Source organism: Eublepharis macularius, chromosome 18 (assembly GCF_028583425.1).
Source record: "Eublepharis macularius isolate TG4126 chromosome 18, MPM_Emac_v1.0, whole genome shotgun sequence".
Lineage (NCBI taxonomy): Eukaryota > Metazoa > Chordata > Lepidosauria > Squamata > Eublepharidae > Eublepharis > Eublepharis macularius.
The window spans coordinates 13,450,792-13,476,530 of NC_072807.1; the positions used below are offsets into that span (position 1 = coordinate 13,450,792).

The following is a 25,739-nucleotide window of genomic DNA, read 5'->3' on the forward strand; positions in this document are numbered from 1 at the left end:
CCAAAGCAGTGGCTTTTGGTAGGGAGATTCTGCCGCCGAGACCCTCCAGGGCATTGCAGTCCTTGAAGGCGTGTTTGTATTTGGGGCCATTTATATCCCGCCCTCCCCGCCAGCAGGCTCAGGGCGGCTCACAACAACGACGAATCCTCGCTAGGCCAAAGGCGAAGGCGCGGCGGGACGGCAGGGCTGCTGCGGCGCGCCTGGTGGCAACCGATGATGCGGCGGGGCCGCGGCCGCCCTCTGGAGGGGTCAAGGCGGCGCCGCCTCAGCAGGCAGCAGTTCCGCGGCGGCGGCGGCAGGGGGCGTCCTCGGCGTGCCCCGCGTCCTCCGGCCGACTCGCGCGTCGGGTTGGGGACGCAGGTGGGGGGCGGGGCGGTAGGCGAGGGAGACCGACGCGCGGGCTTGCCAACGCGCCGGGAGCAGCCCGCCCGGGAGGCTCTCAGTTCCCGGGCTGTGGGTTGGCTCCACGCCGGCCTTCTTCCCCCGTCCCCGCGGCAGGAGAGAGGGCCCCGCGGCCCCGACGCGGGGGAAGCGGCCAGAGGCCCGCCTGGAGTTGGGAGCCGCGGCGCTCTCCCGCTTCCCTCAGGAGCGGGGAAGAGCAAAGGCGGGCAACAGCGGTGGGGAAGGGGGGGAGAACAGCGGGAAGAGCGCGGAAGACTACATTGCCCAGCATGCCTCGGGCGGAGGGGGGCGCCGCGGCGCATGCGTGGAGCGGCGCCTTTTTGCCATAATGCGGCGACGGCGGCGGCGCAGCTGAGAGGCTCCCGCCGGGAGGGGGAGGGGAGGCCGTGGCTTATAAATGGCGCCCAAGCAGGACCCGAAGCCCAAATTCCAAGAGGGTGAGGCGGGAGGGGCGGTGCGGGAGGGTCCCCGTGGCGCCCTCCGCGCCTGCGCACGGCCTCCCCCTCCCCGACGAGCGCGGGGCTCCCCTCAGCCCGGGCCCCGGGAGGGCCCTTAGGCGACCTGGGGCGGGGCGGGCCGAGCCGCGGGACGCCGCCTGGGCCGCGCTTCCTGGGCGCCCCTTCAGCCGCGGGAGGCGAGGCAGGGCGGGGCCGGGTGGAGGCGCAGCCGCCCGCTGAAGGGTTTCTCTCTCCCTGCAGGCGAGCGGGTGCTGTGCTTTCATGGGCCGCTCCTGTACGAAGCCAAGGTAGGTGGCTGACACGCGTTCGCTCGGTTGGGGCTTCACGTGTCAGTGTGCGCGGCCCCTGGTCGGAGCCCGGCTGGAGCCCCCACCCCACCCCCGGTGCCACCGCCCCTTCGCTGCGGCCGCCAGGGAGAGCCACCTGACCAGCGGTTCTCTCCTTCCTTCCTTCCTTCCTTCCTTCCTTCCTTCTAGTGTGTGAAGGTGGCCATCAAGGACAAGCAGGTGAAATACTTCATCCACTACAGCGGCTGGAATAAGAAGTGAGTGCCCTTTCCTTCCTGCCAGGGCGTGGGGGGGGACCACCCTGGCCCCCTGTTGAGAAAGAGGATGTCTGTTTGTACCTGTGCAAGTCTAGTCACAAGGCTGATGGATTTCCATTCTGTAGGGCTAAATGTGGTGCTTTCCCTGGAGATCGATCAAGATGGGTAGCCATGTTCGTCTGTCTGGAGCAGTAGAAAAGAGCAGTAGCACCTATAAGATTAACAAAATTGGTGGTAGGGTATGAGCTTTTGTGAGTCACAGCTCACTTGATCTGCCTACCTGGGCTCATTTAGATGGTCACCTAGGAAGCCAGAGGTGGAGTGATGCCAACTCCAGCCTTGTCACTGCCCAGCCGGCTTTATGCATTGGTGTCTGGAGGCACTCCAGCAGGCTGTCTTCCTACAACCCTCTCCCACAGTGGGCCAGGGTGGTGGAGGAAAATGAAATCCTGCTGTCAAGTTACAATTGACTTATGGCAACCCCTCATGGGGTTTTCATGGTAAGAGTCTAGCCGAGGCGGTTTGCCATTGCCTGCCTTTGCAACCCTGGTCTTTGTTGGAGGTCTCCTATCCAATTACTGACTAAGGCCAACTCTGCTTAGCTTCTGAGATCTAACAAGATCTGACTCTCCAAGTCACAGTAAGGGGGCGGGGGGCCGCCTAGGATACCTCAAATACTTCACCTGGCCTGGCTTACCCTTAGTGGGGTTCTTAAGCCCATATGCAAGGGATGGAGGAAGGAAGGAGCATTGCTCTGTATGTGCACCATATCCAAGCACAGTTCTTCCTCCACTCTGCCCCACCCAGTGGGATAAAAAAGCCACAGAGTTGGGAAAGAGGCCGTGGAGAACAGTGGATGCTGACTAGCTAAGCCAGCCCTAGAAATTTACTATTATGACAGATTCATCATCCCAAACTCTGGGCAGAATGCCTGGGCCGTACAAACTTGCAAATGATACAGACTCTGCATTCTTCACTTTTGCTGGAGAAAAGAATGCTGCTTCTGTAATAGGCGGATTGCTTATGGGTCTGTGGCAAAGCATGTTGCCAAAGCAGAGTTTACTCTGTGGAGTCCTCTGTGGAGCCAACTGGGCATAAACTCCAAAAATTCTTTCCTTCGCTTTTCAGCTGGGATGAATGGGTTCCAGAGAGCAGAGTGCTCAAATACGTCGACACCAATCTGCAGAAGCAGAAAGAACTTCAAAAGGCCAATCAGTAAGTGTTATCTGTTAGTAGCAAGCTTGTCAGAAGCATATACCTTGTATGCTGCAGTTCTGGCTCTTGCTGCACTTTTGTGCAAAGGAATGAACTAGGAGGCAGCAGGGGAAATTCTGCTGCTCTGTCTTGAAGACATGGAGAAAATGAACCCCATTGCCATCACCTGACTTCTCTGAATTCTCCCAGGCTTCTCGGGAACAAGGTATCCATCTTTACAATGGGAAAAGTACGACTTAGTCTCTGGGAGTTGTTGGTACATCCTGTTCTGCACACCTTGCATATTCTCAAAACTGTCCAGGGGCAAGGAGAGCTGGGAATGACCCTGTGGTCCCTGTGCCCACCCGGTTCTCTGTATGCCAGTTTAGATCCTGTTGAATTCAAAGACATCGAAGGAGACTGGTGCTTCAGGGGCGTGGAGGAAGTCTGTTGTATTACTAAACCTGTAAAGTTTCAAAGGTTCCATTTTTAGATGGTTGTTGTGGGTTTTCCGGGCTGTATTGCCGTGGTCTTGGCATTGTAGTTCCTGACGTTTCGCCAGCAGCTGTGGCTGGCATCTTCAGAGGTGTAGCACCAAAAGACAGAGATCTCTCAGAAGACAGAGATCTCACCAAAAGACTGAGAGATCTCTGTCTTTTGGTGCTACACCTCTGAAGATGCCAGCCACAGCTGCTGGTGAAACGTCAGGAACTACAATGCCAAGACCACGGCAATACAGCCCGGAAAACCCACAACAACCATCGTTCTCTGGCCGTGAAAGCCTTCGACAATACATCGTTCCATTTTTAATTAAGGATAAGTTACGATCACATGCCTGGTGAGCAAAATACAAAATTCCACAAATCATGTCCTTTGTGTCTCCTTCCTCAGTACAGTACATGTTTTCTACATTCATTCACATTAAAGAGTCCATACTTGACTTCAGTTTAACACATTTTGCTCACTGCTGTTCTGTGTTTTGAGATCTTTGCTAAGACTTCATTTGGTAATGGAGTGTTATATCTTGTATAATACTATGTCACATGCTGTATTTCCCTCAACCAAGTGCAGTGATAACAGCAACTGCCTTCTCAAGTGTCTTGTATGTTTCCTCAACCATTAGGTAATAATCATGAAGATAATGATAAAAATGGGTCAGATGGAATAACGAAGTGGCTTATTATATGGCATTTGTATAACAGTCTTGCAGAATTTTAAAGACTAATTTATACTAGGAGCTTTTGTGAGCCGCTATTATAGATACAAATCCGTTCTGGCTTCTGAAAAGCATATGCCACAGTTGATTAGATTGGGGTGCCACAGGACTGTTTTCATTTTGGCTGCAGTATACTTAGGTGAATAATTTGGCTTTATGGAAGATGCACTTTAAAGCAATGTTTTCCAAACCTTAATGTGCAGTATGGAGAGTTGTAAGAAGATTGCATGTTGCTTCTAATTGTAGAATTTCCATGGAAAAGAATGTCACTTATTGCTGCAGGATAGTTTGTGCAATTAAGCATTTTCCGCAGGATCTCTTATTTGTGTACTTGCAGCTTCTCGTTCTTTCAGTCCCCTTCCTTTGTATGTTGAGATAGGACACTAATGTTTAGCTCTTTATGGGGTAGTGGCCAGCTTGGTTGCACACCAATGCCTTTCTTTTCCTATAAGCTTTCATTTTGGTTAGGAATAGGCATACATTAAAATTCACTTAAGATGCTTCAAATAAAGGTGTTTAGGACAGACAGATTTGTGTGTTCCCTACCCCTTGTCTCTTGTGACCCACAGGAAGGAAACAAATGTAGATTAGTCGAGGGGCCCACCCCCCCGACACCATGACTGATTAGAATTACTTGATGTTTTGGATCTCTGCATGTAGTGCAGGGGGGGAGAGGGAGGAATGCATTAGCAAGTGAATAATTAGCTTCATGCCCATCACAAATGGATTGATTTGTGATATCTGAGTTGAGCTTACGAGTGACAGGCTGTACATGGAAAGAAAGGTATAATGCTGATGGGTGGAGGATGACGAGTAGGGGCAAAAAGGCAGTGGTATTGGGGCAAATAATCTGTCACCATGAGGTGACACCCAAATTGGTAACAAGAGGTAGACAAGGTGTGTCTGATAGTAATGCACAGGTAGAATGTTGCTCTTTTATTCATCCAGTGGCTAGTCATGGAACTGTAGCATCATGAGAGTACACTATAATGCTTCTTAGCTCCTTCCCAGGGATCTAGAAAGGTGTGGTTATGCTTCTAATCTTTTTGCTGAACTTGTTTTTCAAGGGAACAGTATGCAGAAGGAAAGATGAGAGGTGCTGCTCCAGGCAAGAAAACGTCTGGTCTTCAGCAGAAAAATGTTGAAGTGTAAGAAACTGTCTGTCTCTCTCTTTCTCTTTTTCTTCAAGGACAAAGATCTGAGAATCCTGGCAAGCCTATTTGCAAAGCTCAAAATTATGCATGTGGGAATGTTGTTAGCTTTGGAAAATGTAGCTGATCTTTTTTTAGTCACTTCAGTAATCAGTGCATCAGGTTTAGTCTGTGAAGGTCTGGGTTAAGGTGAAGTCCACAAATGCTTTGCAAGTGAGCTTTGTGAGCCACAGTGGTCTCACCATTATGTTCCAATTCCTTATATAGATAAACTTCTTACATCCCTTCAACTTCAGTAGGACTTCAGCAGTTAACTGTTGTACAGCATTGTGAGCTCTCAAGGTACAAGCTTCCTCCACCAGTTCATCTAAGGAGTAGCCACCTCAAATTCAGAGCCTCTGGCTCATTTTTGAAGAAGCTGATTTCCAAACGCATCTCTACAGCTCTGAATTGAAGGGTGTAGTGGCTAAGCAGATTTCCTCAAGTTGGATGTTGAGGGTCATAAATCCCCCAATTAGACTGTTACAATTCCAGAGGGCTGCAAAGTTCTTGAGTGTTCTCTTGCTCGCTAAGAAGCCCCACTGAGCAAACAAGTGGCAAGAGGTTATAATTTCAAAGAGCTAGCTGATCCTTAATGATTTGAGTACGTTGCTTGGTGTGGGTGGGGGTAGGGCTGCTGGACTTAACTTGCCTTATTTTAACTCTCTGCTCCTGTGGAGGAATAGATGGAATATGCTAATTCTGAGTCCAGCTGGTCTTTTCATGCATAACGGGAGGGGGAAATCGAAATAATATGGGCCAAGCCAAATTATGCAGCCTCCCAGGATATATTGAATAGGGCTGTAACTTTGAAGCTTAACTGCATTCTCTTCAAGGCTCCGCACGTCAGGTCTGACACTCTCCTTAACTCAACCCCCATTGTACCTAGATTTTTCAGACGAGATGGAGCGCATACAGTTTGCAGTTTGGAGACCCCTGCAATATCGACGCGGTGAGTTAAGGATGGATTGTCACACCAGGATCTTCATCCTGAAACCCAGATTTCATTGCGTAGTTGCTTACCGTGTCTCTTGCAATATGATGTGGTTGTACCGGGGCAACATGATACCCTCCCTGGTGCTATCTGGAGGAAAAGTATGCATTTCCTAACTTATCAAAACCTGTTCTTCTGGGCTTCTCATTAACGGGAAAAGGTTTTTTTTAGGAGGACTATTCCCTGTCCTTTGTTGCACATCTGCCAGTAGTTCTTAGTCTGGCTGAATTCGGTGCTCTTGGGGTTGTAATACTTAGAAGCCTTGAAGTCACAGGAGGCAACAGGATTTTCTTTTTCAGCAGGTGTAATTGGGAGGCTCAGTTTTTGCTGTTCAAGGTACTGGAGGAGGAGGGCTTGACCACATTTGGATGACCCACAGTTGTGTGATGACAGTAATCACAGTATTGCTCAGGGGTTTTAAGACTTGGCTGAAAGCGTATGTCTTTTCTCCTTTTTCTCAGATGTTGAACTGGTGTTGGGAATGACAAGGGAATTTTTCTGTAAATCATATCTATTTTTTAGGAGTGCCGGTTGTACTATTGACAGTACAGTCTTACACAGCGGCAGTCCAGTTTAAGCACATTGATTTAAGTGAGCTTAGTCTGGACTGATTAATGGCATAGGATTGCACACCTAATGTACTTGTATGCCATACTCTCCATTTAAAAAAATTCTGAAGGTGGCTGAAATTTATGATCTCTGTAGTGGCAGCTGGGCAGGAAATATGCAGTTTATTAACTTTTCAGAAGAAGTTGTCATTTTCAAATCTTTTCTTGCAAACAACAAAGTAGCTTCTTTAATGTCCACCTATCAACCTCTTGACTAGCATGCCTTGAAGTAATGGACCTGATCAGCCCTGGAAATGAGTGTGGAGTAGTTTGGTTAAATGGCTGTTGGCTAACTTTCTAATCGTGTTTGTACTTGAGCTTGAAAGGATGAAATGGGGATATAAGAGAGTAGGATGGCTGAATTTCCTTACATTTGCAATAATGTCATCTTCTCTTTTGACAGGAAAACAAAAAAGAACAAACAGAAAAGTAAGACTTTTAATTTTTTAATGTGTCCATCTACTGAGTGCCATTAGATTTTCAATATTTAACCAACCTTGCACGGAGCTTCTATAGCAGAAGTAACTAGGAAAGCACGCAAGTGGCTTGTTAATTGAAACTGTACACCTGGTTTGAAAAGCTGTTTGCAGTCAATTTCAAGTAGAGAAAGTGTTCATAGTGTTGCTTTAGAAATATTGGCCGAGGACCAGTGGGTGTCCCCCTCTCTTCCACCTAAGACCACCACTTTCTCTGGGACTGCCCTCGGCCACGTGCTATGCCCATATGTGTGCCGATATACGGACTCCCGACTGTTTATTCAAGTAGCTTATGGATACAGTGTCTGGACCATTTTAATGACTGTTTAAAGATTATTACTGATTTTAATAGTTTTATGACTAATTTATTGTATTTTATGAATATTGTGAGCTGCCCTCAGCCCATTTGTGGGGAAGGTGGGGTATAAATAAAATAAAAATAAATAAATAAACAAATATACTTGTGATAAAAAAATCTAGTTCATATGTGGTATTTTGGCACTGGGGTCTGGGGCATCTTTGCTTAAAACATAAAACTCTGAATTGTTTGTTGGTTGTTGTGGGTTTTCCGGGCTGTATTGCCGTGGTCTTGGCATTGTAGTTCCTGACGTTTCGCCAGCAGCTGTGGCTGGCATCTTCAGAGGTGTAGCACCAAAAGACAGATCTCTGTAGCACCAAAAGACAGATCTCTGTCTTTTGGTGCTACACCTCTGAAGATGCCAGCCACAGCTGCTGGCGAAACGTCAGGAACTACAATGCCAAGACCACGGCAATACAGCCTGGAAAACCCACAACAACCATCGTTCTCCGGCCGTGAAAGCCTTCGACAATACATCTGAATTGTTTCTTCCCTACAAACCTGGGTTCCAAACTCCCACTTGTCCAGGTGTCAATATTTGGCTGTCACAGCAAAGCGGAGCTTTCAGTTGTATTACACATGTGTGGGCGGGGGGGGGGAGGTGAATCATGGAAGTACAGTAGACATGTCCATGCCTGCCATGAACAAACAGACGTGTGTGATGACATCTGAATGTAGCCTGTATATGTGAAGATTCCTTACCTCTCCAGACTCTGGAGGAATCTCATAAATACGTCCTACAGAGATGAAACTTTACCCACTGTGCTAATGTCCGTTTGTCCTTCCATCCCTGAACAAAAAGCATTCCAATGCAATACCCCTTCTAGGCAGTGGCAAGACTCTGGGACCAAATTGGTACCTGTAAGGTGGCTGCATCATATGCCTTACGGTTCACAGTCTACTAAGCTTTCTTAAGCTATTAAGGCTGCCGATATTTTATTTATTTACATTATTGATAGTCTGCTACGACTCACTGAGACTCATGGTGGATTATACAGTGCAAGTCTAAGCAATCAACAGGAAGGGTCATCCAGTAAGCAGCGTAATAGAATTTGGATTATGGAAAAATTAAAACCAATTAAATCTGGAACAAAGTTGAAACAAAGCATAAACGTTAACATGTCCTCCTAAACGGTGCAGAAATTACATAACAGGATTATACTTGGAGCAACAGATTGTCCATACTATATGCAGTAGTATAGTCCCCAGTCTTAAAGCTTTTTTGAAGGAAAAAAAAACATATTCAGATGTATTGTAGCAACTAGAAGAGTGCCCACCTATGTGCAAGAGGTGGCACGCCTTTTCTAAGATGGTGCTGCCATTCAGTTTCTGAAAATATTTGTATTAATAACCTATAAATGTAGTGTCTATCAACATACTTTTTAGTTGACTAAAAATGTTCTAAATGAACCTGATTGAGCAATGGGCACTCAAAACTGCCCTTAAAGTGGCTCTAAGCAATAGCAGCCTAGTTCCCATCCACGGCATTATACTGGCTATTCTGAATGGCTTGTTGGACATTCGGGACCATCTGAGGTTTGACCTTGGCTTCTGGTTCTGAACAGTCTTTCCTTTCTCACTTTACTCTTCTGAGTAAAGTAAGAGAGGGTTAATACATAAACTGCAGACAGGTTGATTTCTTACAAGTTGCCCGAATTCTCATGGCCTGAACAAAAAATTTGGCTAAAATGAGTAAATTTTCTACTCTTGCTAGCAGTTTAGATTCAGTCTAGTGTAATGTGTTCTGATCTGTATAGTTCCTTAGGCTGGCTAATCTGTGAAACCTGTTGGCTAAAAAGAAATGATGATGATGTGATAGTTTGCGTATGTGTGTTTAGATCCTGGAATTGGGGAAGGCAGCAGTACCAGTGAAAACCCTCAGCCTCCCAGGAAGAAGCGGGCTCGAGTAGATCCCACAGTTGAAAGTGTAAGAATTTGCAACATCTGGGGATTTAGATCTAGCCTGTCTTGTCATACTGTAATTGCTACTTTTGTAAGATTGCCATGGGAAAAAAGTGTGCGCAGTGACTTTTGGTCCACCCCAGCCTCTGGATAAAATCACAAGGGAAGTGGCTACGTGTGTAGCAAACTGATGAAATAACTTCTCAGGGCCTGGGCTAACCTGTGGTCTCCTTGGCTGTCTGGGAAAAATTTATAGCTTTATACCTGCCAGTGGTTCCCAGCCGTTCTGAGTGTGAGGACTGCTTTATAACATCAAAAAAATTGCAGCGTTTAAAAAGCGGTAATACATATATTTGCAAGGCGTATTATTTATTTGGTCGACAGAAGGCGTGTTTGCTTATTTATTGTACTTAGTCATTTTATGAGATGGCTAGTGCTGTTTTGCAGCGCTCAGAGATTGGAAGTCTGGTAGAAGGGTAGACCGTACAGCCCAAAGGCAGTATAAAAAAGCTTCATATGTCTGTATAATAATAGAAAGTCCAGTAGCACCTTTTAAGACTAACCAACTTTATTGAGGCATAAGCTTTCGAGAACCACAGCTCTCTTTGTCAGATGCATCTCAATAAAGTTGGTCAGTCTTATAGGTGCTACTGGACTTTTTACTATTTTGCAACTTCTAACACAGCTAACTCTGGCTATATGTTTGTGTAGTTCAAAGTTACTGGTATAGCTGTCTGCAATGACCTCTTTGCTAACAGTTAGCAGTTAGTCGGTACTCAGGGGAATTCTCTTGGGACTGGTTTTCAGTCCTTGACAGAACAATTGGTGGATGCTTATTTGTTTTGATTTTAATCCTGTGTTTCAGTGGTAAATTGGCTCCCAAAGGAACTCACAGTTACCAGAATCTATAATGATTATAGTGCGGTGTCCCTCATGGAGAGAATGATCAATTATGCTGGGTCCAGGCATGATCAAGGGCTGCCTTTCTGCTCCCCCAGGATCTTAGGGGTGGCACTTCCTCTCGTGAGGAGCAGTTCTCCTCATGAGTAAGCAGGGAGTCCTAACTTGGCTGGTGGATGCTTGGGGGACCTCTGGCTGTGACTGGCAGCTGATCCAGTTGTGGAGACGTGGCTTCATTGTGGCAAGCAGGCTGGCAGTTGAAGCCCAGCTGCCCCACACAGAGATGCGAGGGTACGGCTGCCATGGAAGCGAGTTGGGTGGGTGGGGGGCACAGGCCTGCCTGAGCTAGCTGGATTCAGAGTGATTCCACATACGTTGGATAGTGCACTTCCAATCCTCTTTATAGATCATTTGGAACGGATTTTTTTTGTGTGCGGAACAAAGAATCCACCTCAAACAATTGATAAAGTGCATTGAAAGTGCATTATCCAATGTGTGCGGAATCAGCCATAGACTCCTTGCGATAACTCTGTGATGCCACCCCCGAGCCCTGAACCACAGCCTGGGAGCCACTCTTCTAAGCTGTAATTGTCTGGCTTAATTGGCACAGAGTGCGCAGATGACAATGGAGCTTCAAGCCACAGGAAATGCGTCACTTTGCCTTCATCCTTCCGAAAGGCCCAAATTAGCTGTGGGTGCTGCTTTGCTTTAGATTCTGGCTGTTTACTTGGTTGTGTGCAAGGTCTGTTGGTGTCACTCTCTGCTGTGTTCCTTGGGGTCTCCCTAGCCTGTAGTGGTTCTCAGTACTGTGGGCAAGGGTTCTGCATTCTCTGATGCCTCCGTGTGTCTGGTCATGGGGCAAGAGAAGACGCGGCCTCTCTTGGCTTGCGTGCTTCCTTTTCTTAGTCCAGGAAATGTATGCTTGCGCTGAAACTTGCACCTTCTGAATGTGAGATTTATAACTTTGCGTCCTTGACTACTCAGGAAGAAACTTTTATGAACAGAGTTGAAGTAAAGGTGAAAATACCAGAGGAGCTGAAACCGTGGCTTGTAGATGATTGGGATCTGATCACGCGACAAAAGCAGGTAACAGCGTGCCCCTAAAGTATTTAAATAACCTTTAGTGGGCTTACTTATTTCTTTTTAGTTGCACGTAAGCCACTTCGAGCATCTTTGGAGAACGCAGGATAGAATTAAACAATTGCACCATGAAGGAATCCGTCTGGGCAAGCAAGTAGGTTGTGGAGCAGAAGTTGACAGTGCTTCAGTTTTCTCCCTCTTATCCAGGCCATTCCTCTTTACAGGCACATCCACTGCCTCACCTGGTGCTGAAGAGGAAAGAGTGTTGTGTTATCAGGATTCAGACGCTTCATTTTAACTCTTCAGACTTCTCCCCGCAGTTTACAGGGCTTAATAGTTTTCTCACCTGGGAAGGGGATGGTCTAATTACTGGGCGGGCTCCTACCCAAATCATGACAGCAGTGCAGGTTTCACGGTGCTGTTGATGTATATTCCCCAGAGCAAAATCCCAGTGGAGTGCTTGAAAAATAGAGGCAATGCGTTGTGTAGGTGTTGAATAATAGGAAGGGTAGAATAGAGCCTTGGGGAACCCCACAGCATAGATACCATAGGTTTGAGTATCTATGCCCCCACACCACTGCCTTGATTGCATGATAGGGATGGAGTTAAGGAAGTGCAGAGCCTCTGATTCCCATCTCTGCCATTGTTTCCATATGGATACTGCAGTCAGTGGTATTAAAAGCTGCCAAGAAGTCAGAGACGGTCCTTCCCTGCCAAGGCCGTTTCTCGGACCAACAAGACCACTTTCATTTCAAAGTTGGACCTGTTTCAGGTTAAGATAGGTCCAAACAAATCTGCTTATCCACAAAAGCCTGGACTTGTCTACCTACCACTCACTTGAGCCTCTTGCCCAGAAAGGGGATTACTTCTTACTAGATAATAGTATCTGGAATCAAGTATGGCCTCTTTAGGCATCACAGCCTTTTAATGTCTAATAATGGGGCTTAAAACTCTGATGTCTTGTCTTTATTTTCTTTTTTGGCTAGAGGCCTGGCATTAAAAAGCACAAATGACTTGATCCTTAGGTCAAGATATAAAACAAATTCATCACCATCTTGGCAGATAGTTGCTTTCCCCAATCTCTTTGTGTTGACTCAGAGTGTCTGTGGTCTTCTTCAGCTCTTCTATCTTCCTGCCAAGAAGAACGTTGACTCCATTTTAGAGGACTATGCAAACTACAAGAAGTCCCGAGGAAACACCGATAACAAGTGAGGAGGAGGGGTAATTCATGTAAACAGTGTTAGGTTTAGAGCCTCCGAGCTACGGCTCACGATTGCCACCAGGAAGCACCTGGGGGTGGTGATGGTAATCCCTGAACGAGAATAATTTTAATGACATTCTTTCTTCCTTCATGTTGTTGGCTGCGATGTGACTTCTGCAAAGTTGCTGGCTAACTTTCTGTGTCTTTTTTCATGTGCACCTAGAGAATACGCTGTTAACGAAGTTGTCGCGGGCATCAAAGAATACTTCAATGTAATGCTTGGCACTCAACTGCTGTATAAATTTGAGAGACCACAGTACGCAGAGATCTTAGCAGATCACCCGGATGCACCCATGTCACAGGTTTATGGAGCCCCACACCTCCTCCGGTTGTTTGGTATGTGTGGGGCAAAAGGTTAAAAGGTGCTGCTCGCAAAAGTCTGTAACATATTGTTGTTTGTTTATAGCCCGCCTTGCTCACTGAGATCCAAGGCAAATTACATATTACAAGTGAATACAACATAATCAATAGCTAGGACATTCACAGAGCAAAAATACAATATCATCAACAGGCCATTCAGTGAAATCAGATACAGTAGTGTATGGCAGCTGCAACTTTGAAAACTAGCATAAAGCCAAACACGTAGATGAAACCATTCTGAATTAAAGCATACGCAATTAACACGACATCTTTCGCAATGTCAGACTACCCAGTAGGAGCATATTTACATCAGCAGACAGTGCCCAATAGCCTAATCCGCAGTCCCTGTCCTGTACTAAGGTATCTCTTTGAGATAATCCCTGTGACACTGCCCTATAATCTGAGTAGAAAGCCCTTCTGAATAATTCAGTTTTACATAGCCAGGAGAGTGGGAGATTTTGTGACTTCCTCGGGCCGGTCATTCCACAAGGTGTGAGCTGCCACAGAGAACGCGTGCATAAGGGCAGTTGCTGATTTAGCCCCAACTGCAGGTTGGTATCAGCAGAAGGCCCTGCAGAGGATGTGATCTTCTGCATTTGGAGTTTGCAATGAGATCTGGAGAATATGAAGTCACTGCCGGGTGACATTCTAGGAATCTCTACAATCTTTATGGTCTTTGCACCTGTGCGAATTTGTGAATGCTTTTGTGTGAAGAACAGCCCTTTCAAATGCCGGTGGAAGCTTCTGCCTCTCTGGCTAATTTGAATGATGCATGGAGGTGTTCTCCTTGTGAATAGGCCCTGTTTTATCACGTGTATGCTACTTACGTTCTTTAGGTCCCGCTTTTTCAAGATAGCAAACAAAAGTTGCACAAAGCGTCTGAAGTCAATAAAAACCAAGCGAGCACAGTAAGCATAATCTGATTAAAAAGACAAGCACTGTGCAGACTCACCAGTGTAATGTGTGCGTAGTGGCAGAATTAGGAGCTCATGTGATTGAAGTGAGGTCTTGTGAATTTGCCACAGAGGTGGGATTCCTTCACAAGTGGTTTGTGGTAGTGCTTGGATATTGGAAACCTCTGGAACCAAGAAATGAACTTGGTGGTGGGAATATATTTTGTTGTTCGCAAGAGTGTGTTACGTATAGTTATTTATGTATTTAATACATGAGTTACGATATTCATGGTATTTACTACTCAGCAGTAAGTCCTTCGTGGAAGATCATCCCATCGCCTCTTGGGGATCAGTATCACTTGCCCAATGAAGGTTTATAACCCTCAATTTTCCTCTTCATGCTACTTTTGTGTGTGCATCTTCCAAAATCTCCTGTTTCCTTGGCTTGAAGCCAGGAAGCGTTCCGGGGCTTTCCTTGAGGACTCAGAAAGGCGTTAGACTGGATAAGACGAGTCTTCTTTAAAAAATGTCTTGTGCAACCCGCATGACACGATGCTTTCACACCTTAATTAGATTAATAGAGGGAGTATTTTCAGTCCTATAAATGCTTCATTTAACATCTTTAAAAAGTTGTTGTTGTTGCTGTTACAGTCCGAATCGGAGCGATGCTTGCTTACACGCCTCTTGATGAGAAGAGCTTGGCCTTGCTTTTGAACTACTTGCATGACTTCTTAAAGTATGTATACCAGATGTTCTTGACTTCTTTTGAGTGAAGTGGTGTGTTTTATATCAGTCTCTTGTTCTGTGTGAGCAGTTGTGCATTCACGTTGAGCCATGCCCACGTCCAACGCCCTCATGTCTGTCTAATTCTATCACCCGTTTATGTGTTTGATGCCCTTAATATGGAGAAGTAAAAGCCACATCTGTGTGCAAGAACTGAGGTATGGAGGTGTGCTGGATTAAGACCTTTGGCCCTAAGCTCCATGGGCTTTTCAGTGAACTCCTATTTCCTAGAATCAGCCTTCCTGTTTTTAATCTTTTACATGAAGTATGCTGGCAGTGCTAATGAGCACTGTGCCATAGAACAGCCCCTCTTTCCCCCCCCCCCCCAGTTGCTTCACTGCTGAGCTCTCGATCCACTTGGAGTCCTTTCCTTTTGGATTTTTCTGTAGGTGTCCAAAGTGAAGATCACACTATTTCATGTTAGTGTTTTTTGAGTGGTGATGGTTTAGTTTCTACCCAAGAATCTGTGCGTACAGAAATGTGAACTTTTTGGATAAAGATGGGGTAGACCTCTTCTATTTACTTAGGGCATTTCTTATCTATCTTTTCTCCCCAGTGAGGCTTACAAAACTACCAACACAATTTAAGTGAACTGAAGATGATGTAAGCAACCACCACCCATCCGGGGGCCATTTCAGCAATATCCAGGGCTGGCCTTGGCTCCACTAAGTTAATTTCACAAGGCCGTTGGCTGTGAGCCCAGGGCTTTAGGGCTCCTGCCTCTGGTTGCACTCAGGCTTATAAGTGGCCCCTGCAGGAGGAAACAAAAACTCAGCCTAGGTCTTAAATGGTTGACAGGCACCTTCCTAAGGATTGCTTTTTCCTTGCTGTGCTTTTTTCTCTATGAAGTTGAACCTGAAGGGATACACCAGCTACACCACAGGGCAAGTAGAAACAGTCCTGGGGGAGCTGCTGTTTTCCCCAGCTGCAAGAAGCACCTGACATTGCCTTGACTTTATCTCACTTCTTCAGAATGCCAGAACAATGGTGTGCGTAGTTAAGGGGCTAAGGTGAGACGGAGGTGGGTAAGGAGAGCTGCCCCTTCCTCATGAGTAGAAGGTATCCTTGCGTGGGTTACTCCACCCACTTTAACAGCAGCGCTAGACTGTTCTGAGAGTGCCTTTCCTTAGTCAGAGGGAGGAGGCCCCCTTGTTCCAGTTCTGCTTGCCTTAGAGTCAGGTGGCTTCCTTCCACCATCCCTTCCCCAGAATTATCTAGACTGCAGAGAATCTGGGAGCTGGGCCACACCCACAGCATCTGGAGCTGCTACCGGCACGTTTGGCAAGGGAAGGTCCTCTGCTGCCTACAGCTTGCTGCTGCTCAACACAAACAGGTGGAGCATGGGAGGAGACTTGTTCTGTAGACCACACTGGTACTGGGGCAAAGCAGGAATGGAAAGAAGAGCCTTGTTCGATCTGTCAGCTGAAGCACAGCAGGCAGTGGTGGAGGCCCTTTTCCTAGACCAATGGCAGAGTTGTTGGGCAGAGCTTCCAGATTTAGCATCAAAACATAGGCAATGGCAACTTTGTATGTGCCCTGATGGCCGTTTTAGGCCAGTGCCACTCACAGGACTGTTGCTAGGCAGGCATATGCTCTCATAACCAACTCTCATTGAGTGGTTGGTGAGTCCTTGCGCACTCCTTAAGGACCTTAGGGTTGAATTAGTGGGAGAAGTCCAAAGTCCTAAGCATGTCAGAATTGTTCCTTGCCTGTCTTCCACCCATGTGAGTATTAAATAACCCAACCTAGGGGCTATGGCAAGGGAAGACTGAAGCATTTGATGGGAAGGAGGACCCCATTGGGGGTGTGCACCAAAAAATTTCCAGATAATCTGAGTCCAGGTTTCAAGGATTTAAAAAAAAATCCAGGATCCTTGATACCACGGTCAGATTCTCTGATCAGGTGTGGGGTTGGGGCGTTTTTAAACAAGTCTCCACCAAATTTGCAGGAAATGTACTCCTGACGGTCCTCTAAAGACTGCCCAAACTTCTGGAGGATTCGACCCCAGGGTCCATTTCTATGAGCCCCCTGAACCAAGCCGCCTTCAGCTATTCTCCGTTGTTTCTTATAGGTGAAACTTTTCCAAGATGCTTAAACTCTGCGGCTTCCCCTCCCCTTGCTTGAGATTCTCTGGTTACTCCCTTGCAAGCTTATTGTTGAACCAAAGAATCCCAATGAGAATCTCTTTACTGATGCTGGGGGGTTGAGGCTTGCGCTGCTGCAGAGTTTGAAGGGCCACTGGCATTAGCTTGAAGAAGCTCTTTTGGGATGGGGACAAAATGGGATGAGAATCCGCTCTTTTCTGCTGCCTCCTTCCCCGCCCCACCATCCTTGCCCTGCTCTCCTGCAGTGGCGCAGAGCTTGGTTCCATTCACGCAGCTGCCCTCTTCCTGTTACTGCGGCTGCCTACGGTTGGATAATCCAGGCCAGTGAGGCTGAGTGCCTGGATCTGATCTGGAGTTCAGGCGCGGATCCGTCTTAACTGGATTAAGCTGGATCTGCATAGATCTGGCTTTTAAGCCAGTTGCTGAACCCGGATTGCACACACCTAAACCCTGTCGCTTGGGCCGAATCTCAGGGCTCTGCTACTTAGAGGACTTTCTCCCTAAAACTGTACCTGCCCTGCAGTAGGGGCTAAAGAGCCGCATCAGAGTCACAGGACAAGAGTTCTCTAAACCAAGAAGCCTTTCCTGATGTTCAACTGACTTAACATCAGTTATCCAGAACCACTTTGAGATGCTCCGAGAAGTATTACCATCACTGGAAAAGGTTTTATACCATACCTAACTAAGCCGTGGCCACGTTTACAATTCCCTGGTAGATGCTCAGATCTCTGGGACTTTAGTCTGGAAAGAATTATTCATTTAGAAATCCCTAGGGCAAGAAAAGCTATCCTTCCCAAACACATTGTACATTTCTCTTTTTGCTGGCTGTCCTATCCTCTGGCTGAATGCCATGCAACCGGGGCCTGAAAGATCCACCTCAACTCTGTAAACCCTATTTAAAAAACAAAAATAACCCCCCTGCCTTCATGGCAAGTTCTAGCTTCTGTTTCCCCTCAGTTTTCTGTCTGGGCTGTGGCAGTATATGGTTGGTAAAATGTGGTTTGGATGCTGCTGCTGTTAGGTGGATTTGTAATTGGTTGATAAATGGTACCCACAGAGTGCTTGTTCCTTATCCTCTTGGAAAGGAGTGACAAGTGGAGTGCCTCAGGGATCTGTCCTGGACCCTGTGTTGTTCAACATCTTTATAAATGACTTGGATGAACGAGTAAAGGGAATTTGCAGGCTTGTTAGATTTGCAGGCAATACTAAATTGGGTGGGGTAGCGAATACAGAAGAAGATAAAATCAAGATTCAGGATAAGCTTGATAGGCTGGAAAATTGGGCTAAACTAAAAATGAATTTCAACAGATCCAAACGTAAAATTCTGCATTTAAATAGGAAAAAAAATCAAATGCATAATTACAGGGATGGGCGAGACTTGTCTTGGAAGTAGTACATGTGAGAAGGATCTAGGAATCTTACAGTGTGATCCTAAGTGGAGTTAACTCCAGTCTAAGTTCATTGAAATCAGTGAGCTTCGACTGAAGTAACTCTGCTTAGGATTGTGCTGTTAGTAGACAGCATGCTGGCCATGAGTCAGCAGTGTGATGTGATAGCTAAAAAGGTAAATGCAGTTTTGGGCTACATCAACAGAAGTATAGTAACTGGATCACATGAAGTCATAGTATCAATTTACTCTGGTTAGACCTCGCTTGGAGTACAGTACTCAGTTTTGGGCACTACAGCTTCAGAAGTATGTTGACAAGCTGGAAGAGATTCAGAGGAAGGCAGCAAAGATGGTGAGGGGCTTGGAGACCAAGTCCTTTGAGGAACGAAGTTGGGTATGTAAATCCTGAAGAGGAGATGACTGAGGGGTGATAGGACAGCCATTTAAAGGACTGTCACATAGAGGATGAGTGGAGTTGTTTTCTGTTGCCTCAGAGGGTCCGCCCGGAACCAATGAATTAATAAATTAAAAGAGTTTTCAGCTAAATGTTAGGAAGAACTTCGTGATGGTTAGAGAAGTTCCTTCAAGTAGGCTTGCCTTTAGAGGTTTTTAACCAGTGGTTGGATGGCAGTTTGTCAGCATTGCTGATTCTGTGACTTTAGGTAGATTGTGAGAAGGAGGGCAGGAAGAGAGGAGCCAGGGCTCAGCTCTCCCAAGGGTTGCAAGAGGTGACCATGTGATACCTCTGGAGACAGCCTGTATCTTGGTGATGTCAGAGCTAGGGGTATGCACTAAAAGTTTGTTGGTATTTTTTTGGATTCAGATGCCTGGAATACAGTATATGTTTGACATCTCCCATGTTCAGGTCCAAAAATACTGGCATAGTATGATTCAAGTTTTATTCGGAATTCGAAATATATTCAGCTCCATTATTCTTTATGGGGGAATATTTCTAGGGGGCTTACAGGGCCATTTTTCAAGCAAACAACACCAAAATCACAGGGAACCTAGACCAACCTGTCCACTAAAGACCTCTACTCAAGTTTTAGTCTGTTGGGTCAAGGGGTCCAATTCTGTGGGCCTCGGAATAGGTGCCCCAGCCACTTGCCATTATTTCCCGTGGAGGGAAAAACCATTATCCAATGCTTTCTCCAGGGCAAAGACAGAAGTCTCAAAAGAACCTTAGCCAAACAAACAGGAGCAACCACACTGGCCAACCTTCACAATGAAAACAGAACTAACAAAGCCCACCAGAACTGATGCCGAACCAGAGAATCCCCTTAGAAGCAAACCGAAGCAAGGGAAACTTTTACAAGCCCAAGAGAACCAGTATCACTCAAAAGATGCCAGGGCCAATGCAACTTCCAACAGAAACAACATCAAACCAGAGAATCCCAGCATCCAAACTGGCAAGCCAGATCTGGGAGTGGCACATGGCAAGTAAACAAGAGTGACACAGACACACACAGTAACACTGCCTGCCTCCCTTCCCCCTTCCCCTGTAGCCTGGGAAACCTGCAAAAAAAAGGGGGAGGGGAGCTGCTGCAACCTTTATTGCAGTCTCAGGTATTCCTGAATATATTTGGATATATCTGAATAATATCAAACAGGATTTTTGGGGTATAATTTTAAATCGGTCTGAATCACACAGCCCTAGTCAGAGCCTTGGAGGGGTGTGTGTGGACTCAGTGCCAGGTTTAGGGCAAATGCAGAACTCAGAACATGAAAGCACACATCAGTGTGCTAGTGGAATAAGGTCTCATTTCCTCCAGGAACCAACCTGACTGCTACTTTGGGCAGCCCCATTTCCTTTTTGCAAAGGCCCACCAAGTACAAGGAGCACTATCCAGCTAGGTGGAGGTGTTCAGTGAAGTCCAGAAGAGAGTTGGTGGATCAGTAACTATTTCATATTGCTGGTGAACAAAGGTGCCCAGAGTCCTGAAAATATTTCCACCCGAATAGCAGGCACTCGAATGAACAACCAGTGAGATCCAAGGGTGGTTGTACAAATGTCCTCTGTCCCTTTCTTCTGAACAGAACCTTAGGAGTGCTGTCAAAACTGATCTGTTCTAATGGTTCCTTGTGGGCCAAGAAGTCCCTGGTTCTCAAGCCAGTCTCCCCAAATATATTCTCCCAATTAGCTGCAGTCTCCTTTAGACAGCCGTTCAGTTACTTGAACCCTGCCTGCCTCTGTTTCTCTGCCTGAAAACTGAATAGTGTTATCTAAGAGACTTGAACACACCTGATCCCATAAATCTTGTCTGATTATATTACGTGTCCACCAAAGTCAGTACTGTCTCCTCTGCCCAAGTCCCTGGAGAGCCACTGCCAGACTGAGATCTTTCTCCTCACCTGCTATCTGATCCTTAACTGGAGATGATAGGGACTGAACCTGGGCCTCACCTTATGCATGCAAAGCAGGTGCTTTACCATTGAGGCACAGCCCCTCCTCAATTGGGCTGTTCCAGTAGTGGATATGTTCTTGGTATCAAGAGAAGAATCCATTACTGTATTTTCAAACTTCACTCATACTTCGTTTTTCTCTCCAGTGAGTATCCAAGGTAGCTTACAACGTTCTCCCTTTCTCCATTTTATCCTTACAACAGCAACCTTGTGAGGTAGGTTAGGCTGAGTGTGTGTGTGACTGGTGCAAGTTTACTTGGTAAGCTTCCATGGCAGAGAGGGGATTCAAACCGGGCTCCCAGATCCTGGTCTGACATTAACCACTGCAACACACTTACCACCCTAGGACTTAGGGTGTCACCTACTTTATATGGGGATGCACTCCCCTTGAAGAAACGAACCTGTAGGTTGAGGGTGCTCTTGGATCCAGGCCTATTGCTGGATAAGCAGGTGGCAGCTGCGGCCAGGGTACCTTTTACCAGCCACCTGCAGCCTTTCCTGGGCAGGAAAGATCTGGCCGCTGTGGTCCATGCCTTAGTTACATCTAGCTTAGATTACTATAACATGTTTTGTGTGGGATTGCTCTTGAAACATTTTCGGAAGCTTCTGCAGCCAGGATGCTGAGTGATGTGGGTTGTAGGGAACTTATCGCTCCAGTCCTGGCTCATCTACACTGGCTTCCAGTTTTTTTTCCGGGCACAATTCAAGGTGTCAATACTGATATTTAAAGCCCTTTTGGGGCCAACACACCTGAAGGACCACTTACTTCCTTATGAACCTGTCAGACCACTGTAGTCATCTTTGGAGGCCCTGCTTCTGGTGCCTCTGCCCTCTGAGACTAGGCAGGTAGCAACCTGGGAGAAGGCCTTTTCAGCCATGCCACCAAGACTATGGAACTCTCTCCAGAAAGATTTGCCTGCCCCTTCTGTGGCTGTCTTCTGCCAGTGAGTGAAGACTTTTTTGCCTTAGCATTCCCTTGATTATCCCTCTTCCGTCCCCAGTGCTTTAACTGTTATTTTTTAATCCTTTGTTTTCATTTTAAATTCTTGTATTAAATTGTTTTAATGATGTATTTTTGTGTTGGGTTTAATGTTTTTTTTAAGATGAAATTTTAATTTGTATGTTTTAATTGGCTAGCCGCCTTGGTGGCCAAATGAGGGCAGAAAGGTGGAGTAAAAATCTTGTAATAAATAAACCCTATATGAAATATTTGGAATGCCTTTAGTGCAATAAAAAAGGACCAGGTACTCCTCTGCAGGCATTAAAGAGTTGTTAGACTTACTGGTTTTGGGAATGGAGCAAGAGACTAATTCTGAAATAATAAGTGTCTGCCATATCTGCAGTTGCCAGAGCTTTTCTTCTCTTCGTTTTCTGCAACAAGCCTCGTTGAATCTCTGTCTCAATCAGGATCCTTCTAAATGGGCTTTCTGATTGCTCTTGTCTCTGGCAGATGGATTTTAGACTTAAGGGTATCTTAAGAAGGAAGGGTGTTTGAACGTTGTAGAACAGTAGAGTTACTCTTAGGCCAGACCAGAGATGTGAAAGCATAGAAAAAACTAGGGGAGAGGAGATGGGAAGGTGTTTTTTTTTTCTTTTGCTGGGACTCTTGTTTTTTTGATAGGAAAATTAGGAGATTTGAATTAAATTCTCATTAAATACTTTCTTCTAAATTGGCAAGATCATTTTAAAAATGAGATCTTTCCATTTATAGCATGAACACGTAAAGTTTTTTCCACTTTTTCTGATGAAAATTTTGAGGACTACTAAAAGAAAAAGAATTCACTCTAGAATGAGTGAAATGTGCTAAAACGGCATAGGGTGCAGCAGTATGCTGCTCTCACTTCAGTACTGGGTATATTTGCAGTTTTTCTTGTAGAAAACATAATACATTTATGCCTAAGCTCCATAAATGTGCCAATTAATATAATTTTATGTGCTATGTTAAAAATTATGCATTTTATATTAAAGCAGCGCAATAGGTTTAGGCGATAGTAAAGTAAGTATTGTATATATTCCATCCCCACCCCCATCCCAATTTGTTTCATGGCTTTAAAACTTCTAGAAATGTTAATTTCTGTGTCTCGCTATGCATATTGTTTGCCAGTGGCACGTCCATTATGAATTAAATCACCTTGTGCCCAAGGGTTGCACTTCTCCAAACGAGCTGGTCTATTGGATGGTTTATTAGAGACATGCTTAACAATGGAAATCAGGCCTCTGACATGTAGTGCCTTTGCCTGGCTTGGAGAATCCAGCTGAGGCTGTGGTGGAGTAGGCCGGATCTGGCCACAGTCACCCTACTCATGTTCAGATCGCACCTAGATTGGGTTACTGTAGAGCACTATATGTACAGTCCACTAGAAGACTGGTGCGCACATTCCAACGAGACTGAAAATGAGTTCTGGCCAATGGGGGTGTCCCTCGCCAGTCATCGTCTGCACTGGCCCTGTGCTTCTGGGCTCATTTATTTTGAACTGCTTTTCTTAGTTCCCTCAGAAGCCACTGAGATGAAAGTAGGGGGGAAGTTTTGAAGTTCCGCCACGTGGCTGACTAGGCCAGCCTCTAGTTTTGCTGTTTAGACCTCTCCAGTCTGACTTTCTCTTCTCTGTTCAGGTACCTCGCAAAGAATTCTTCCATGTTGTTCAGTGCAAGTGACTATGAGGTTGCACCTCCCGAATATCACCGGAAAGCAGTGTAAGCTTCTTGCTGTAGCGTGCGTGTCACTGGAAGGGATCCTTGGATTTCTGCAGCTGTTGTGCCCAGTTCTCAGTTTGTCCACTGTCCCTGTCTTGCATACGTCTCTGCAGAGTAGACGTGAATGTGTCAAGTGAATAGTGAGTGTTTCTTCAGATGGAACTGACCACCCAACTTGGAAGGACATTATCTTCAGTTCTGAGATATCTCCAAAAGGAAAGCCTTATGGAATACTTCAAGGAATTGTTTGGTGTTGAAACAGAAATGCAACAGACACTTCATAGTTTGAGCTCCTGCATGCTTCTTGGTCCCTTGTTCCGGAAACCAAATATTACTTGAACAGTGATGGTGATTGCTAACACACACACACACCCCTTTGGGGAAAAAAAAAACTTTGCCAACAGAGAGGGAGGACCAAACAAAGTAGAGTACTTGCTACTGGGGTGGGGCATGTTCTGTCTACATTCTTGGTGTTGGATCGATAAAGTGTGTGCTGGTTTAAGTGTATGTGTTTTGCCTTCATAGCAGAAGAATTGTTGGGGAGGGGGGGTTGTTTGGACTTGAATGCACCTTCTAACATAGGACAAATTCACATCTCATATACCTTTCCTGAAACATTGTTTTGTTGCGAGGGGATGTTTGCTGATCTCCAAATAAACTTTTGTATTTCAACTGTTAAAACATGTTGACCCATGTATTGGCTGCTTGAAGAGTTTTTGTCATATAAAGTGAAGATTTCTTTGGTGGTGGAGGCTCCATCAAGTCATAGCTGACTTATGGTGACCCCTGGAGGGCTTTTCATGGCAAGAGACCAACAGAGGAGGTTTGCCATTGCCTGTCTTTGCCACCCTGGTCTTTGTTGGAGGTCTCCCATCCAATGACTAACCAAGGCGGACCCTGCTTAGCTTCTGAGATCTGACATGATTGGGCTTGCCTGGGCTATCCAGGTTAGGGAAAGTTTTTTAAATTCTTTCTAAATATCAAACCTCAGGGTGGAGTTCCCATCAGCAAGGCCGTTGAAACCACCTGAGGCACACGGGAGAATATTTGCTTTTAAAAAAAATCGAATTGTCCTTGGAATACTGAGAGGAATTAAGTCCAGGGCTTTTTTTCAGCTGGAACACAGTAAAATGGAGTTCCAGAACCTCTTGAAAATGGTCACATGGCTGGTGGCCCCGCCCCCTGATCTCCAGACAGAGAGGAGTTTAGATCGCCCTCAACTCCCCTCTGTCTGGAGATCAGGGAGCGGGGCCACCAGCCATGTGACCATTTTCGCTGAGGGCAACCCACTGAGTTCCACCACCTCTTTCCCCAGAAAAAAAGCCCTGATTAAGTCTATTATGGGGAAGGGAGGTGGTGAGTCTGTGGAAGCTGCTTTAATACCCTGGTGAGGGAGTTTTAGGTTGGCAGGTGGGATTTCCCAGTCTCATCTCCCTGCAATTCTCACAGCCCCCCTCCCATTTGTGCATTGTTTACATAACAGTTACAATGTACATGGTGTTTTATCATTATAGCCTGAGCTTGTTCTGTAAATTTCAGGGGCGGATGTAGGGCATGGGAGGGGTGGGCAATGGAGAGGAAAGAATTTAGGCAAAATAAACTGGGTTGGGTTTAATCAAGGAGTAAGAGCGTAAGTAGAGATTCTCCAGTGCACAGAATGTTGTCTTTTCATCCTGGTAGTCCAAAACACGGCAGCCCTTGTGTTCCGTAGCAATCTTCTGAGCTTCAGTATAGAAAATGCCTGCTCTAGAAACGGGCAGAGGCCAGCATTTCTTCTCTTTCCCCATGCTATAAGCTCACAGTTTCTCAGTCTGTCTTCTTCAACTGGCTGCTTGCTTGAGGCCCCAAATAGATGTGCATTTTTTTAAATAAAAAAGGGAGGGAAGATTGGGGCCCTGATGCTTTAACCTTTCCCTGCCATGATTTCCCAGATTTTAAATGCACTCGTAGACTGCCTGGAGGGAGAAGGAGGGGTTTTAAAATCTGGAAAAATAAGAATCAGAGAGGGTTAAAGACCTTTCGATCTGACCCGTCTTTCCCACCTCTATGGTTGTCATTGGCATTTGTGCGACTGAGGCATGTCCCACCTTTCTAGTGGCATTCTGAGTTACGGGAGCAGTTCCAGTGACTTCTCAGCCAGACGCAAAGCATGAATGTACCTCTCATCTCTGTTGAAGCACACAATGGGTTTTAGTATCTTGATTCCAGTTGTGTTCCACACTGTACAACCTTGGCAGGGCCCACTCATGCAGCAGAGCCTGTAGATGGCAGATGCCATTTTTGAAACGGTCCGGGCTATTGCATGCTGTCTTGTTCTGTGGATAAGAAAACCCTCTCCAACTAACTTGCTGAGGGCTTAACGTCAAATGAGGATTTGTGCAACTTCAAGATTGTAAATAGGATCAAGCTTGTTTGGCATTAGATATCGTAGTGGAGCCATCTTCAATAGCTTCCAATTGATTTCTTGTTAAAGTTGCTCGTTTTGACCTTTAGGTTCTGGGGCCAGGTCTTTCAAGGACCAGTTTTGGTTT

The 25,739-nt window shown here is 46.0% G+C and overlaps 1 protein-coding gene across 4 annotated transcripts; it reads left to right on the forward strand.

The window, feature by feature from the left end:
* Positions 1-305: 305 nt before the first annotated feature.
* On the forward strand, positions 306-23,889 carry MORF4L1 (mortality factor 4 like 1). 4 transcript variants are annotated; one of them, XM_055002585.1, is made up of 13 exons: positions 306-360; positions 1,101-1,147; positions 1,337-1,404; positions 2,533-2,619; positions 4,882-4,962; positions 5,894-5,956; positions 7,010-7,035; positions 9,279-9,367; positions 11,227-11,328; positions 12,442-12,530; positions 12,747-12,919; positions 14,488-14,572; positions 23,128-23,889. In XM_055002585.1, exons 5-13 carry the CDS (start codon positions 4,904-4,906, stop codon positions 23,210-23,212), a joined length of 771 nt encoding a protein of 256 aa, XP_054858560.1. In that variant the 5' UTR covers positions 306-360; positions 1,101-1,147; positions 1,337-1,404; positions 2,533-2,619; positions 4,882-4,903; the 3' UTR covers positions 23,213-23,889. The 4 variants fall into 4 exon arrangements, with proteins under 4 accessions (XP_054858560.1, XP_054858559.1, XP_054858558.1 ...); XM_055002584.1 differs by lacking the exon at positions 306-360 and adding an exon at positions 382-604; XM_055002583.1 differs by lacking the exon at positions 306-360 and adding an exon at positions 388-617.
* The last annotated feature ends 1,850 nt before the right edge of the window (positions 23,890-25,739 follow it).